This window comes from Gossypium raimondii, chromosome 6, assembly GCF_025698545.1.
Source record: "Gossypium raimondii isolate GPD5lz chromosome 6, ASM2569854v1, whole genome shotgun sequence".
Classification (NCBI taxonomy): domain Eukaryota; kingdom Viridiplantae; phylum Streptophyta; class Magnoliopsida; order Malvales; family Malvaceae; genus Gossypium; species Gossypium raimondii.
In genome coordinates this window covers 57,312,121-57,326,753 of record NC_068570.1, presented here as the reverse complement: position 1 = coordinate 57,326,753, position 14,633 = coordinate 57,312,121, and the positions used below count along the sequence as shown (strand labels likewise).

The 14,633-nt window shown below is 34.7% G+C and overlaps 3 protein-coding genes across 4 annotated transcripts; 2 read left to right on the top strand and 1 right to left on the bottom strand.

Moving 5' to 3' along the window:
* The first annotated feature begins 340 nt into the window (after window positions 1–340).
* On the top strand, window positions 341–2,660 carry LOC105772715 (probable inactive receptor kinase At5g58300). Its single transcript, XM_012594131.2, has 2 exons — window positions 341–1,740; window positions 1,837–2,660. Exons 1-2 carry the CDS (start codon window positions 528–530, stop codon window positions 2,451–2,453), a joined length of 1,830 nt encoding a protein of 609 aa, XP_012449585.1. The 5' UTR covers window positions 341–527; the 3' UTR covers window positions 2,454–2,660.
* A 1,109-nt stretch (window positions 2,661–3,769) lies between these two features.
* LOC105772717 (thioredoxin H4-1) lies at window positions 3,770–8,151 on the top strand. The gene is made up of 5 exons (XM_012594135.2): window positions 3,770–3,906; window positions 4,350–4,410; window positions 5,660–5,806; window positions 6,339–6,461; window positions 7,782–8,151. Exons 2-5 carry the CDS (start codon window positions 4,390–4,392, stop codon window positions 7,923–7,925), a joined length of 435 nt encoding a protein of 144 aa, XP_012449589.1. The 5' UTR covers window positions 3,770–3,906; window positions 4,350–4,389; the 3' UTR covers window positions 7,926–8,151.
* A 1,047-nt stretch (window positions 8,152–9,198) lies between these two features.
* LOC105772716 (serine/threonine-protein kinase AtPK2/AtPK19) lies at window positions 9,199–13,685 on the bottom strand. 2 transcript variants are annotated; one of them, XM_012594134.2, is made up of 7 exons: window positions 13,561–13,685; window positions 11,057–11,992; window positions 10,804–10,886; window positions 10,593–10,713; window positions 10,160–10,333; window positions 9,961–10,068; window positions 9,199–9,766 (listed from the first exon to the last, which is right to left on the bottom strand). In XM_012594134.2, exons 2-7 carry the CDS (start codon window positions 11,726–11,728, stop codon window positions 9,473–9,475), a joined length of 1,452 nt encoding a protein of 483 aa, XP_012449588.1. In that variant the 5' UTR covers window positions 11,729–11,992; window positions 13,561–13,685; the 3' UTR covers window positions 9,199–9,472. The 2 variants fall into 2 exon arrangements, with proteins under 2 accessions (XP_012449588.1, XP_012449587.1); XM_012594133.2 differs by lacking the exon at window positions 13,561–13,685 and adding an exon at window positions 12,594–12,946.
* Between the last annotated feature and the right edge of the window lie 948 nt (window positions 13,686–14,633).

Here is a 14,633-nt window from a genome sequence, read left to right as displayed (position 1 = left end):
CTATTAGGGGTAACTGATCTCCTCCATAAGTGGTGGTCATTATATTTCCTCAGGTAAATATACATTCAGATCAAGCTATTTACTTTTGCAAGAAAAGGGTATTAACAGCTAAAGCAATGGTTTGTCTCTTTAATGTTCTAGCCCTTAGCTTACATACAAAAGTCAAGGAAATTAATTATATGTATACCATAAGTTGGTGACACCTATATTGCCAAAGAGCTAAAGAGATTTACTTTTTGAGTACAGTGTAACAAAGCCTTTCTCTTTAGTGAACAAAAGAATATAATGCTTTGAAAAACTTTTGCTTTTTCTTTATAATGATGCTTTTTTTTTCTTTTTTGGCCATTGGATTCTTTTTTTTTTTTTAATATGAAAGACCCTCTTTTTAAAATTTGTAAAATGCTTTAAATTTTTTATCTTTTATGTTAGTGTTGTAGTTTATGAGCTAGCTCACATTATGTTGTATCTTTTTCTCTGAAACCAGGAAAAAAGCTGAAGAAGAAAAGAAAAACTAGTCGAGTTTTCCAATGAAGTTCAATCCTTTCATTGCCTTCTTTGTGTTTGTGTTATTGCCTCAACAAAAATTTGTTCAAGTTGTGGCAGATTTGGATTCTGATAAGCAAGCTTTACTTGAGTTTGCTAATGGAGTCCCACATGTGAAGAAACTGAATTGGAATTTAGCAACTCCAGTTTGTACGTCTTGGGTGGGGATAACTTGTAATACTAATCGAACCGATGTGATCGCTGTTCGGCTTCCCGGTGTCGGACTTTACGGTACAATTCCAAGCAACACCATTGGTAAACTTAAAGCTTTGAAGGTACTTAGCCTTAGGTCTAATAACATCAATGGTAGTCTTCCTTCTGATATACCTTCTATTCCTTCTTTACAATGCTTGTTCCTTCAACATAATAACTTGTCTAGTAAGTTCCCTGTTACTTTTTCTCCAATGTTGAGAATTGTGGATTTTTCTTACAACTCCATATCTGGTACTATACCAAATGTTGATCTTCCTAGTGTTAAAGTTTTGAACTTTAGTTATAATAACTTGAGTGGTTCTATTCCAAGTTCTTTCAAAAGGTTTCCTTCTTCATTCATTGGGAATCCGTTGTTATGTGGTTCGGAACCTTTAAAGCCTTGTTCCGAGTCCGTGGTCTCCCCTTCACCTTCCCCTTTAACTGATTTTCCGAGCCCGAAAACGGGTTCTCAAAACCAACATGCTACATCAAAGAACAAACTAGGTGTTGGGTCTATCATTGCTATTGTAGTAGGGGGCTTAGCATTTGTGTTCTTATTGTTAGCAGTGATCTTTGTAAGTTGTTTGAAGAGGAAACATAGTGGGAGTAATGGTATGTTGAAGAGTAAAATCTCTCAAAATGACAAGCCTAATGATTTTGGAAGTGGGGTTCAAGAAGCTGAAAAGAATAAACTGTTCTTCTTCGAAGGGTGTTCGTATAACTTTGATCTCGAGGATTTGTTGAAGGCTTCGGCCGAAGTTCTCGGTAAAGGAAGTTACGGAACAACGTATAAAGCTGCTTTAGAGGAAGGGACACAAGTAGTGGTGAAAAGATTGAAGGAAGTTGCTGTTGGTAAAAAGGAGTTTGAACAACAAATGGAAGTCGTCAATAGGGTCGGTCGACACCCAAATGTGGTACCGCTTCGTGCTTATTACTATTCGAAGGACGAGAAGCTGTTGGTATACAATTACATGCCGGCCGGTAGCTTGTTCGCACTCTTGCATGGTATGTGAATTTATTTACCTTTATGTACAAGTAAACTGGTTGTTTGTGAATTTGTTTATGTTTTTAGGCTTATTTATGTGTTTCCAACTATGGCAGGGAATAGGACTTCGGACAGAACTCCATTGGATTGGGATACGAGAATGAAGATTGCTCTCGGAACTGCTAGAGGGATTGCGAACATTCATACGGAAGGTGGCGGTAAATTCACCCATGGTAACATTAAGTCCTCGAATGTCCTCCTCAGCGATGAACTCGAGGCTTGTGTTTCTGATGCTGGCTTGACCCCTCTAATGAATGCTCCTTTAACCACGTCTCGCATAGTTGGATACAGAGCTCCGGAGGTGATTGAAACACGCAAAATAACTCAAAAGTCTGACGTGTACAGCTTTGGTGTCCTCCTCTTAGAAATGCTGACCGCAAAAGCTCCCCTCCAACCTTCGGGGCAAGATGACGTGGTTGATCTTCCGAGATGGGTCCGTTCCGTCGTGCGGGAAGAATGGACCGCCGAAGTATTCGACGTGGAGTTGTTACGGTTCCAAACTTTCCAAGAGGAAATGGTGCAAATGCTACAGATTGCACTAACATGCGTGGCGAAAACACCGGACATGCGTCCGACGATGGACGAAGCCATTAGAATGATAGAAGACGTTCGACAATCCGAATCCAAAAACAGGACGTCCTCGGAGGCTGAATCGAACATCCAAACACCATGATTTGCAACAAAGCAAAAAAACATGTTCTCTTTTGGATTAAATTGTTCAAATTCTCTAGTCTTTAATGTTGTTTGTCTAAAAAGAAAAAAAAAATCTTTGGGAGAATAAGCTTTTTTTTTCCCTTCATTTTCTGGGAAAATTTCATGAACTTTTGACTTACAAGCTGTTCATCAATGCTATCAATCAAGTATAAAAAGTTCATATTCATTGCAATTAAGTACATAATAATATATACACGGCAACTATAGTAAGAACTTTTAAAATGAGGATCATGAAAACTAAAATGATTGTAGCTATAAGTCTTTGATTTTGTATTCATCTTATCTTATTAAAATAAAACCAATAACATTCATTTTTTCTTTTCACTGTGTAATAAAGTATTAGGGTTTCATATTTAAGACAAACAAATACCTAATACCCAAATTGATTAATCTTAATAACTTTAATCTCTTGCTTTCCATTTCAATTTTTTCTCAAAAAAATTAAATTTGAAAGTAAAGATTATCCAAAATATTTTCACCCTAAGATAAAAAATTGGGTGTTATTATTTTATTTTAACAAGGTAAAAAATACAAAACCTAAGGGTTTAAAACATTTATTTTGATTGAATGTCTAAAATTATTTTAGTTCTCATTTAAAAAGTTCTCACTATAATTGCCACTTAATCTATATATAATATAAAACCAGCTCCTTTGAGAGCGATTGGAATAAATAAGGTTAAAATCGTCCTTTTAGTTTATTTCTACATATGAATATTTTGGTCTTTTGATTATTTCTACATGTTAGGGAAAGCGCGCTTAGCTGGACGTGTTTTTTTTGAAATTTTCAGAAAACGCTTTTAACTGGGCGAGCATGACGAGCTGTCACACATTATTTCCAAAAATGATTTATTTTCCTAAAATTTCAAAAAGACGGGCTTATTTGAACAATTAACAAAAAAATTTTGGCAGATATAGCCTATTTAACCAAATTCAAAATATATTCATAATTTATATATATAGCTACAAATTTTTTTTGAACAATTTCCTTATAAATTTTGATCATATATGGATTCTTTTTACACAATACTCAGAACTACCCATGGCCCCTTCTCAACCTATATTCAAGATACTCGAACTTGCGCATTCCTGCATTGGCAACAATGCCTATAGAACACAATCGATATTTAACTTTAAATTTTATTTCAATAGACTAAGTGATGAAATGTAATAAAGGATAGACATAATTATTTAACACAATGCTAAATTTAGGTGTTAGTTATTTCCTTAAAATGAACTCAAAATCCTATATTCTCGCTTCACATCCATTGTTTTTATTTCTATTTCTCGTTATTTGCTCCAATTTTCTTTCTTTTTTTTCTTTTCTTTTTTTCTCACTTTTCCCGGTTGTAATCACATGATTTTATTCAAAATGCTTTGATTACAAAGAACATCAAATCCCAAAGGATCCCAAGGTAAATGCTCTTTTGCTTTTCTTTTCTTTTTTTTGATTCATAAACGTAATCAATTTCAATCATGTTCATGTTGATTTTTCATCCTTAAATTCTCCATTGGAGAATGAAAAAAACAGCTCCCATTTTCATTAGGTGGCATACTGAATGAGAATGGGTTTTTTTGGACAATGTTCTAGGAAGAGAGGGAACTCTAAATCAAATGTTTTTTAGTTAAAAAAAATGATAGGCTATATCAAGAGATTTGCAGGGTTCATAGCAGAGTTCTCTTTTTTGTTCATAGGATGGTGATGGAACAGGACGGATATTACTAAATCCATCATCCGCCTCGTCTCATCCTTTGTATGAGTTTTTACTCATATATTTTTAAGTTAAATGGATCAGGGCAAACAATTACCATAATCACATTTCAAGAAAAAATCGAGTAATGTTTATCATATTTGCAGGGGCCTGCTGTAACTTCATAAATAAGGTTCAGTTGGGCAAATGGGACATTGTTGGAGCAAGGTGAGTCCTTTAAAAAAACAGTCTACAATCAAATAAATAGAGAAGGCTTTGGTGTAAAATTCTGGTGCCTTTTTTTCCCCACATTTTTACAGGCGGCAGCCACTTCTGAAAAGCTTCTAAACATGAAATGTCCTTTGAAAAAGAGTGTTGCTTTTCTCTCCTCTTATTTTTTTCATTCATTTTAATCAATCAATTTTTACCTGGATAATGTAACAAAGATAAACCTTCATTAAGTGCATGTATGTTGAACAATACCGAGTTCCGAAACAGCAACGATCCCATCGAGTGCACCCTGCAACGGTATATCGATGAATATGTTAAGACAAAAGTCATTGCTAAATAGGCCTGCAGTTGATATTAATGCCTTTGATTTCTTATAGGCATTGTTTTAATTAGTGCACCGACCTATACATGTTTCTTCTCCCATATGGTACTCTCATTGTTAGGTGTTCTTGTCGATGGAAAATATGGTGTGTATACATACATACATGCATACCTACATATATATATATATACATGTTGGTGGTAAATATGTTAGGAGAAAAGTCATGGCTAAATAGGCCTGCAGTTGATAGCATATGCCTTTGATTTCTTATCGGCATTGTTTCAAATGGTGACCAACCTATACATGTTTCTTCTCCCATATGGTACTCTCATTGTTAGGTGTTCTTGTTGACGGAAAATATGGTGTGTATACACACATACATGCATACCTACATGTATATATACCTGTTGGTGGTAAATATGTTAGGAGAAAAGTCATGGCTAAATAGGCCTGCAGTTGATAGCATATGCCTTTGATTTCTTATAGGCATTGATTCAAATGGTGACCAACCTATGCATGTTTTTTCTCCCATATGGTACTCTCATTGTTAGGTGTTATTGTTAATGGTAAATATGGTCTGTATACATACATACATACATACATACATACATACATACATACATACATACATACATACATACATAATGCATGCATGCATACGCGCGGGCGCACACACACATATAAATATTGATCGTAAATATGTTAGGAGAAAAGTCATTGCTAAATAGCCCCGCAGTTGATAGCATATGCCTTTGATTTCTTATAGGCATTGTTTCAAATAGTGTACTAACCTATATATGTTTCTTCTCCTATATGGTACTCATTTGTTAGGTGTTCTTGTTGATGGTAAATATTGTGCGTATATACATACATATGCATATATATATGTTCCATGATCCTTGTTGAATTGACTGTGGCACGCAGTTCTTGCGGATCTTCAAGTGTCTGTACGGAGACTCGAAGGACGAAGAGGAATTGTATTCGGAGCTTACCGGCAAAAACGTTCACATTATAACTACCATACAGAGCTGGGAGGAAAAACTAACAGAGGCAACCAGAGATGGAAAGATAGTAAGTTCCATAATGCCATTTACAAGCAAAAGTATCATGGAGGCCTTTATACTAGGAGTCATATTACATTTTACCCCTTTTACTAAAAAAATTGATTTAATCCCTGTACGTTAGGTCAAAGGGTAAAATGATCATTCTATTGAAAATTCCATTCATTTTTACTGTTAAAAACTGGTCCTTATACGTTATTAACAGTAGAAATGGATGGAACTTTCAACAGAAGGACCAGCTTGCTCTTTGAACCAACATATATGAACTAATTTGTCCATTTTTTGAGTAGCGAAACCAAAATGCAATCTATCTCTTAGTACAAGGGCCTCAATGATACTTTTACCTTCATTTACGTCATTTGATCAACCATGTCTAAAATTATGCAATGCATACATACTTGAATGATGGATCCATTGATATGTGAATGCTAATGGTGAACTTGGAAAGTACTATCGATAATGCAATGATTTACCATTTAGAGCCACTTGAACTTCTTCTCACTTTTATCATGGTCTAACTTTTCTCTTGAATTTTCCAACAGCTAGTTGCAAATTTCAGTACACCATGGTCAGGTCCTTGTCGATCGATAGCACCAACCTACGGTGAACTTGCAGATAAATATCCTTCTCTCATGTTCCTTACTGTGGATGTCGATACACTTGCAGTAAGTGAAAATCACTTTTTTTTTCCCTTTCTTTAGAGGTCTTATGGTTTTAGTCCCTCTAATAGTATTCCTGTTTAATTTTATAAGATAATTATTTTATTTTAATTTAGCATAATTTGATCCTCTGCATTTATACAATCAGAATCAATCATTATAAGCATTAAATTGATTAACTCTCTGAATGTGGATGTTAAGAGAATATTCGAGAGGAGAGGAGAGAGTTGGAGTCTAGTTAGGTGAGGGGGAGTCTTGACCCCTTTTCTTGGTGCTCGAAAGCCTTTATTGGGTTCTCCCTAATAGTTTCCAAGGTATCATGTGTCGCTCACGTATTGATTCCAAACCCCCTTGTAAGTTAACTGGTCTACTAATATCTTGTCGTCGTAAATTGTTTTAAGTAGGTCTTAATATTTGGCCTATCATGATTAGGGAATAAATATATCTGACATGTGAATGACAAATGTCCTATCCATTTCAAATATGTGGTCTCAATAGTTTGGGCTCACAAGATCTTAAGTCATAGGCATGTGAAATAGGCTCTGAGATTTAAGTATAACAAACTCACACACAGTTTTTTATAAGGTGAAACTTGAATTTAGACGGTCAATGTCCTTAGACTTCGACCTTATTAGCACAATTAAGGCTTTATTGGGAAAAAATACCATGGAGGTCCCTGCAATAAGTATCAAATTGCATTTTGCCTCCTACTTAAAAAATGAGCAAATTAGTTTCATATATTAGATCAAAGAGTAAATTGATCTTTTTTGTTAAAAAGTTTATTCATTTTTATTATTAAAAATTAGCATGCTGACAAAATAACCAAACACGCTGACATATAGGGATTAGTTTTTAAGAGTAGAAATGGATAAATTTTTTAACAGAATGATCAATTTACTCTTTAATCTAATGTATAATAACTAATTTACTCATTTTTTTAGTAGAAGGAGCAAAATATAATTCAACTCTTAATATAAGGGCCTCTAAAATATACTTTCTTGGTTTTTATTGACCTTACTTGTATATGGTAAATTCAAATTGTGTTGACTACGACTTGTTGATATTAATGACATGGAGTTTTCTTGGACCTACTAGTAACATAATTAGGTAAAGATATTGAATTATGCCAAATTATGTTAATGACAACAATTAACCGTGTTATTAATTTACACCAAATTATGTAATGAGATTAAATCTCAAATTTCGACACGGCTAAAAACATGATTAGACCTTTTCAAAATCTTTGATAACTTTGTACGATGAAACCCTATTTTTATTCCTCAAATCTTGATAACCATGATTAAGCTATTTGTTGCCATAATGCAGGAGTTTAGTACATCATGGGAGATAAGCGCTACACCAACATTCTTTTTCATAAAGGAGGGAAGGCAAGTGGACAAATTTGTGGGTGCTGACAAGGTACAACTCCCAAAGAAGATAGCAGCAGTGGCTAAAGCCACCAGGGTTTGACTGTTGGCATCATTTTCCCATAAACCACAATCATGGTGTTCTTTTTATTTTATTCTGTTTTTTATTTTTTAATTTTTTGACCATCTCTCAGCCTAATCCTTTCTTCCCTAGTTCTTAACCCTTTGGATAGCTCTGTTAGTAGAAAAGAAAAAGAAAAAGGAAATGGAATGAAACGAAACGAAACTATATCTCTTGAAATATTTATATTACTTCTTTGTTTCTTTTATATATGTGTGTTCAAGAGTAGTAAGATCTTTCATATTATAAATTTTGTTTGAATTTTTAGATAATGCTTAGGTATAAATACCATGAAAGTCTTTGTATTAAATGTTAGATTGCATTTTACTCATTGTATCAAAAAATAAATAAATTAATCTTACTTAGATAAAAAAATAAAGTGATCATTTCTATTAAAATTTCATCATTTTACTATTAAAAATTGGTATGGCTAATGAATAAGTAAACATGTGATGTGCCACGATAATTTATATTGATATATAGGGACCATTTTTAATAGTATGAAATTTTAATCGAATAACCAATTTACTCTCGATTTAACGTACAAGAATTAATTTATCTATTTTTAAATAAAAAGAATAAAATATAATTTAACTCTTAATGTAAAATCCGATAATTTTATCGGAGCTTTTTAAATAAAGGGATATATGTTTATGTTTTAAGAATTTAATTAAAATATTATAGATTTTATAATTTAGATTTAACTGTTAATACTATTAAATTCTTTTATTAAATTTGTTAGTGTAATATTTTGAAATAAAAAATTTTAAATAGGAACTTTGATGTTAACAAATACTTCAATTTAGCATAATTTAATTTCTTTATATTATTAATTAACTCAAATAATTAGCAGCGATTAAAATACTTACACGAGCCTTTCTTAAAAACACACACAAAAAAAACCATGTCGGTTAGTTTTTAGGAAAATGCTTCCATGAATTTTTGAAAAACATTAACCATCCCCATCATAATGCTTACATGAAGTTTTAAGAACACCCTTTCATTAGTTTAATATGTTAATGGCGTTAGCTATTGAAATTAACTATTATAAAAATTGAAGACTAAATTATGTGTATTTAAGGAATAAGTACTAGATTCCAAATCCGAGCATTAAAAAAAACCCAAAATCATAATTTGCCTTTATATATACACACATGAGAAGTAAAACCCTTAATTGGGTTTTTGCTATATATTTCTGTCTTATTATCATCAACCATGTAATTAAGTAAATAGAAAATAATCTAAATAATCTAGGTGAAACTAAAAATATTTGCTTTTCATATCAGGAAACATTAAAACAACATCAAGTTTGTCTGGTGTTTTCTCAACAAACATGTTTAAGAGCAGACAGCAATGTTTTAACTAGAGAAACAAAAATGACAACATAAAAATACAAAAGTTCATAATTGACAATTTGGACAAACATCAAACTTAAATGATAGAACAGATGCCTGCTGCCAGTGGAACAGCCATCTGCAGTCACTTGGGAATAGGAATAGTAGGTGAACAGGGAACCTCCGAAGTTGATATCAAGCATTTCTGTTAAGAAATGAGGCTGCAGGCCTCACATATGTGAACCCTTTGAACGGATTCTCCCCGAACGTTGGGCTAGCAACCGGAGAATCATGAACTGGCATGTTAGTCCAGCACTCCTCGAAATTCGCAATACATTGGTTCCCGGCAACTTCAGGGAGAAAACTTGGCCTTATCTGTCTAGCTTCTAATTTCTTCCAGTTAATGGACTTGAACCACTTATGCCGTTTGATCTCCTCGCTACCACCTTGTCCACTGCCGAGACGCTTGCTTGCATCTTTCTGCAGCAGCTGTAGGAAATAACAAAATTCATTTATATCTAAAATTGCACATTAATTATTTGAAGCAACCTATACCATGATTTGTCATCTAGAGGCAAGAAAAATTCAAACCGAATCACCAGGTGGAGCGATTACAGCTAGATAAGTATTGGACTTTTCAGAGCATGTAACGGTACGATAAAGGCGTAAGAAAGTGAAATTACCCCCTTGAGAATTGAGTGTGCTTCACTAGACAAAAATGCTGGCAGCTTTATCTTTTCCTTTATTATCTTATCCTGTATCTTCTGTCTGTTTCCACCACTAAAGGGTGGCTGCAAAACAGTGAACAATAAACAAAAATAAGCTAAGCATGACAAAGCGATGAATGACACGCACTCAAGATCATAAATCAAGAATACCAACCTTCCCAGTAAGCATTTCATACAATAGAATTCCCACACTCCACCAATCAGCTGCCTTGTCATGGCCTTTGCCAAGAACAATTTCTGGGGACATATATTCCAGAGTTCCACACATGGAATTGGATCTTGTACTTTCATTAAATTCCTTTGCCAGGCCGAAATCAGTCAGCATAACCTGGTAAAATAGAGGTAGCACCAACCACCATGAAAGTAGTTTAGAAATCAATCAATGCAATCAATGTTAAAAATGAGTCAGCAATGCAGAGTCAAGCAATCATATGCAATCACATAGGTTGTGACCACCACAGAAACCAACCATCAGGTCACATGCAAATACATACAAAACACTATTTTGGAGTTTGAGAACCTCAAATTCTGGTATAAGCATGAAAAACAACATTTGCACCCACACACAGCATTTTGCAAACGCTTACATGTCCCTCTGCGTCTAGAAGAATATTCTCAGGTTTGAGATCCCTGTGCATTATGCCATTAGAATGGAGATGAGAAACAGCTGATACTATCTCTGCAGTATATATGCGAGCCAAATCTTCCCTGAAGAAGGAAATGCAAAATGTTGGTCCACTCCAGAAATTTAAATTATAAAGACAAATACAAAAACTGTCATAGCTTACAATGCCGTACCTGAATAAGCCCTGGCGATAAAGCTGGAAGAAAAGATGCCCCCCATTAACAAAGTCAAGCACAAGGTACAGTCTATATTTGGTCTGCAGGAAATGTTAAGTGAACAAATTAGCATATATACTAAATATGGGGGTACAAAAAGTTTGGACCGCCAAAATATTCAGCTAGCGTGGCAGCATCTAAACTTGTGAATACCATAAGAGAATAAAGCAACCAGAAATATCAAAACATTATTCTGCTAGAACATCATTACCTGGAAGGAGCATCTGAGCTGCACAATGAAGGGATGATCCACTTTTGTTAATATATCCCTCTCAGATTTCATGTACTCAGCGTGATTTTTCTCCATAATCTTATCCTTGCGCATGACCTTCATTGCATATATGTCTGAGGTATCATTCCTCCTTACTTGATAAACCCTTCCAAAAGCACCTTGGCCAACAACCTTCAAAACTTCAAAATCTTTGAGTCCTACAGACTGATTTTGGCTCTCTACAAGACCTTGAGGGTTCTCCGGAATAACATCATCAATTGATGGTTTCCTAAGCTCTTCTTGAGCCTCATCCCTAGCTCCTTCTACAAGTTCCAAGGAATCCCCTATTTCACGTAATGTAAGCTTGCTATGTTTCAATGAGTGGCTAACATAAGTCGAGGGGCCAACCAAGGAGTGGGAGCGGCTACAGATAACAGCTGGATCATCATAAAGCAGTTCATTTGATTCAGTTGCCACAATCAGATTTTTGGTAATCTCTGTGCTGATTTCAGTTGAGGCTTGAACTGAAGCAGGTCCAAACACATCAGAGAAATCAAACTCAAGATGATCAGAGGTCGGGGTATCAGGTTGTCCGGTGGGAAAAAGCAACTGATTCTGGAAGCCTTTGCGCAAGCGGGACCCATTTAAACTAGATAAGTGAGAGGAAACCATGCTGCTTTTAAGAAATGACGCAGATTACTTTTAAAAATCCTTTGAGGCTATAGTTGTAAAGATTCCAAGATGCGAATAGATGAAGAGGGGCACCGTACAATGGCCTTAAACAACTGGAAGTTAACGTATGCAACAAGGGTTCCGAGGAAACTTGGAAGCAAGCAGGCCAAAATCCAGAAGAGAAAGTCGTTCTTGTTTCCCGATTGGCAGGAAACTGTGGATGCAACAGTGCTTCTTGAATTCATTAAGACCTGGTTCACAAATCTGTAGCCCAAGGTGACACAGAGTCAGTTCCAGCTATAAATGGCAGTCCTATTAATCACCTTAACTTAGTACGAATGTTGGGGAAAGAAAAGCGTTAATGCAGAAGAGGCAGATATATTCTTTAAAAAAAGAAAGAAAGAAAGAGAACATTCAACTGTGTCTTAGAACAACATGCAAAGAAGTGTTGAACACTGGACTTTAAGTAGCTAAAATGTATACTATGTTGCAACATTCAAACACTGTAACAACCCAAATGAGCTTAAAACTAATGCATTACCACATCTTTATTTGACAAACACCACCTCTTTCGTTTCACTGTTTTAAAACTGAAAATAAACCTCACCAACTAAAATAATTGAAAATTTCTACTTAATGTCAATATTCAACTTCATGTTACAAGTGCAAAAGTAAAGCAAAATTTACTTCAATAATTGCTATATGTTCAAACAATCTTCCTAAATATTCACTTCATCATTGATAATACTCAGTTTTTATCTGATTCATAAGATACATTTTTATCTAACAATTAGGGTACACACTAAGGCAAGTTTTGTTCCTATTTGATTTATAGCTCAAAATTCATGTCAACACAATGCTTTACCTTAACCCAAAAGTTAAAGCAGAAGAAAACTCTGCCTCACACATGGTATTAGGTAATTCAGTAACATTTTTGTTGAAGGGGGATCGGCTCCTCCAAGAGAAGTCTTCGAAATGTTGTCCTCAAGGACGCCGATCCAGTCCTGTTCCTCAATAATGGAATGTATTGTCCCGTAAGGAAGGGTTCCCCCCCCCCCCACAGAGAGCCATGTACGGTGCACAGAGGAGAGCGCCTCGACCCTATGGCCACCAACCAAGAGGCAACCGTACACGGCTCTCGGTGGAGGGGGGACAAAACCCTTCCCCAGAGACAATACCTTCTATTATTGAGGAACCGGGTTGGCCTCCCCAACACTTCGAGGACTTCTCGCAGAGGAGCCGATCCCCCTCAACAATTTATAACTTAATGTCAATTTTGACCCTAATCAAAACCCAACCCAATTAACCGAATCCAAACCAACCCAACCTGACAAAAAGGCAAAAAGCCGAACTAGCACAACCCAATCCCAAAATTACCCGAATCTGAAATCATCCTAACATTAAAAAAAATCAAACTCAAATAACCCAAATCCAAAATGAACCGAAAAAGTAAGCCTAAGTTTCCTAAAGATAACCCAACCGGAAAAAAAGAAAAAGAAAAAGAGAGAACCCAAAATGATTCAAAATTTTTAAAATCTGAATTAACCCCCAAATTGACCTATCAAAACCAATTCAATTTGACAGTATATAATTCAACATGAAAAATATAAAATTTAAAGAAAAAAAACAAAACCAGAACGAGATCTGTGCAGCTCAAAGGGCAATCATAAACGGAGATCCCAATGACGAATCGGAAAAGCAATTCAAAGTTCAATATTAGATTTTCGAAAAAAAAATTAAAAAAGAAACACCACTGACCAAAGAAATAACAACGATACCAAGAATTTTATAAAAAAAAAGCTGTAAATCAAGGGAAAGGAAAAAGAAGAGACCTTTAGTGAACTGCAGAGGCAACGCGGAGAAGAAGGCGTTCTGTGAAAAAATGAAAAAGAATATAAAATAGGAGAGGCGGCTCGAATTAAAACTGCTTTGATTCCATGCGAAAACACGTTTCGATACGCAATTACGTGGCAGTTTTTGAATGGTCCATAGAGAAAAAAAGTTAATTCTAATATATGCGGCTATACGTTTTTTTGGTAAAAGCACTGATTAGACCTTCTGAAATGGACATTAATAAAAGTAAATTCAGCTTTAATTCAATTAGTATGCTCATTACATACGTTGAAGAGCATTAATATAGTTGTTAAAAATTTAATAATATTGTTTGATTATTTAATTTTAAAAAATTATAAAAAAATTCATTGAATAATTTAAAATTTTTCATTTAAGTCATTAAATAATTTAAGTTTTTATTTAAGCCACTAATTGTAATGGGTCCTGTTAGTGAGTTTTAGGGTGGGTTTGAATGGGCGATTGGGTGCGGTGCGTTTAGCTTACTTTTTGTCTCACGTTACAGTATCGCTACAGTATCTAATCTCACCGCCACCGCTGTTTTTACACTAACCGCAGGTAAACGCACCGCCCATCCAAACTCACCCTTAATTGACAATACGACGATGGGTACAGTGGATCAGTATTCATCGACGAGTAGAATAACATACCTTAGATCTAAGTTGATTTAAAGGTCAATGTTAGAGATTGAAGAAGAAAGTTATTTGAATTTTGATTCGTAAACTCATAACATTTAAAGTTGTTCCATGAAAAAAAAAATTATAGAAAAGAAAAAGAGTGGGAGCTTTCAATCAGTGTAGGCGATGTGAACGAAAAAAATCATACAATAGTGATTTTAACAGTCCGATAATTTAAATGAAAACTTTCGAATAATTCGATATCCATTTTATAACTTTTTGAAATTGAGTGACATATATTAATCTTAAAATTATAGGGTTTTAAGTACAAATCGCATCATGAGCAAGAAAAGATAGGCCAAATGATCTGCTGACTTCTAAATAGAAGAACAAAAAGTTGAAGGAAGTTGGTGTTCCCTCTATGATGAACGAGGCTC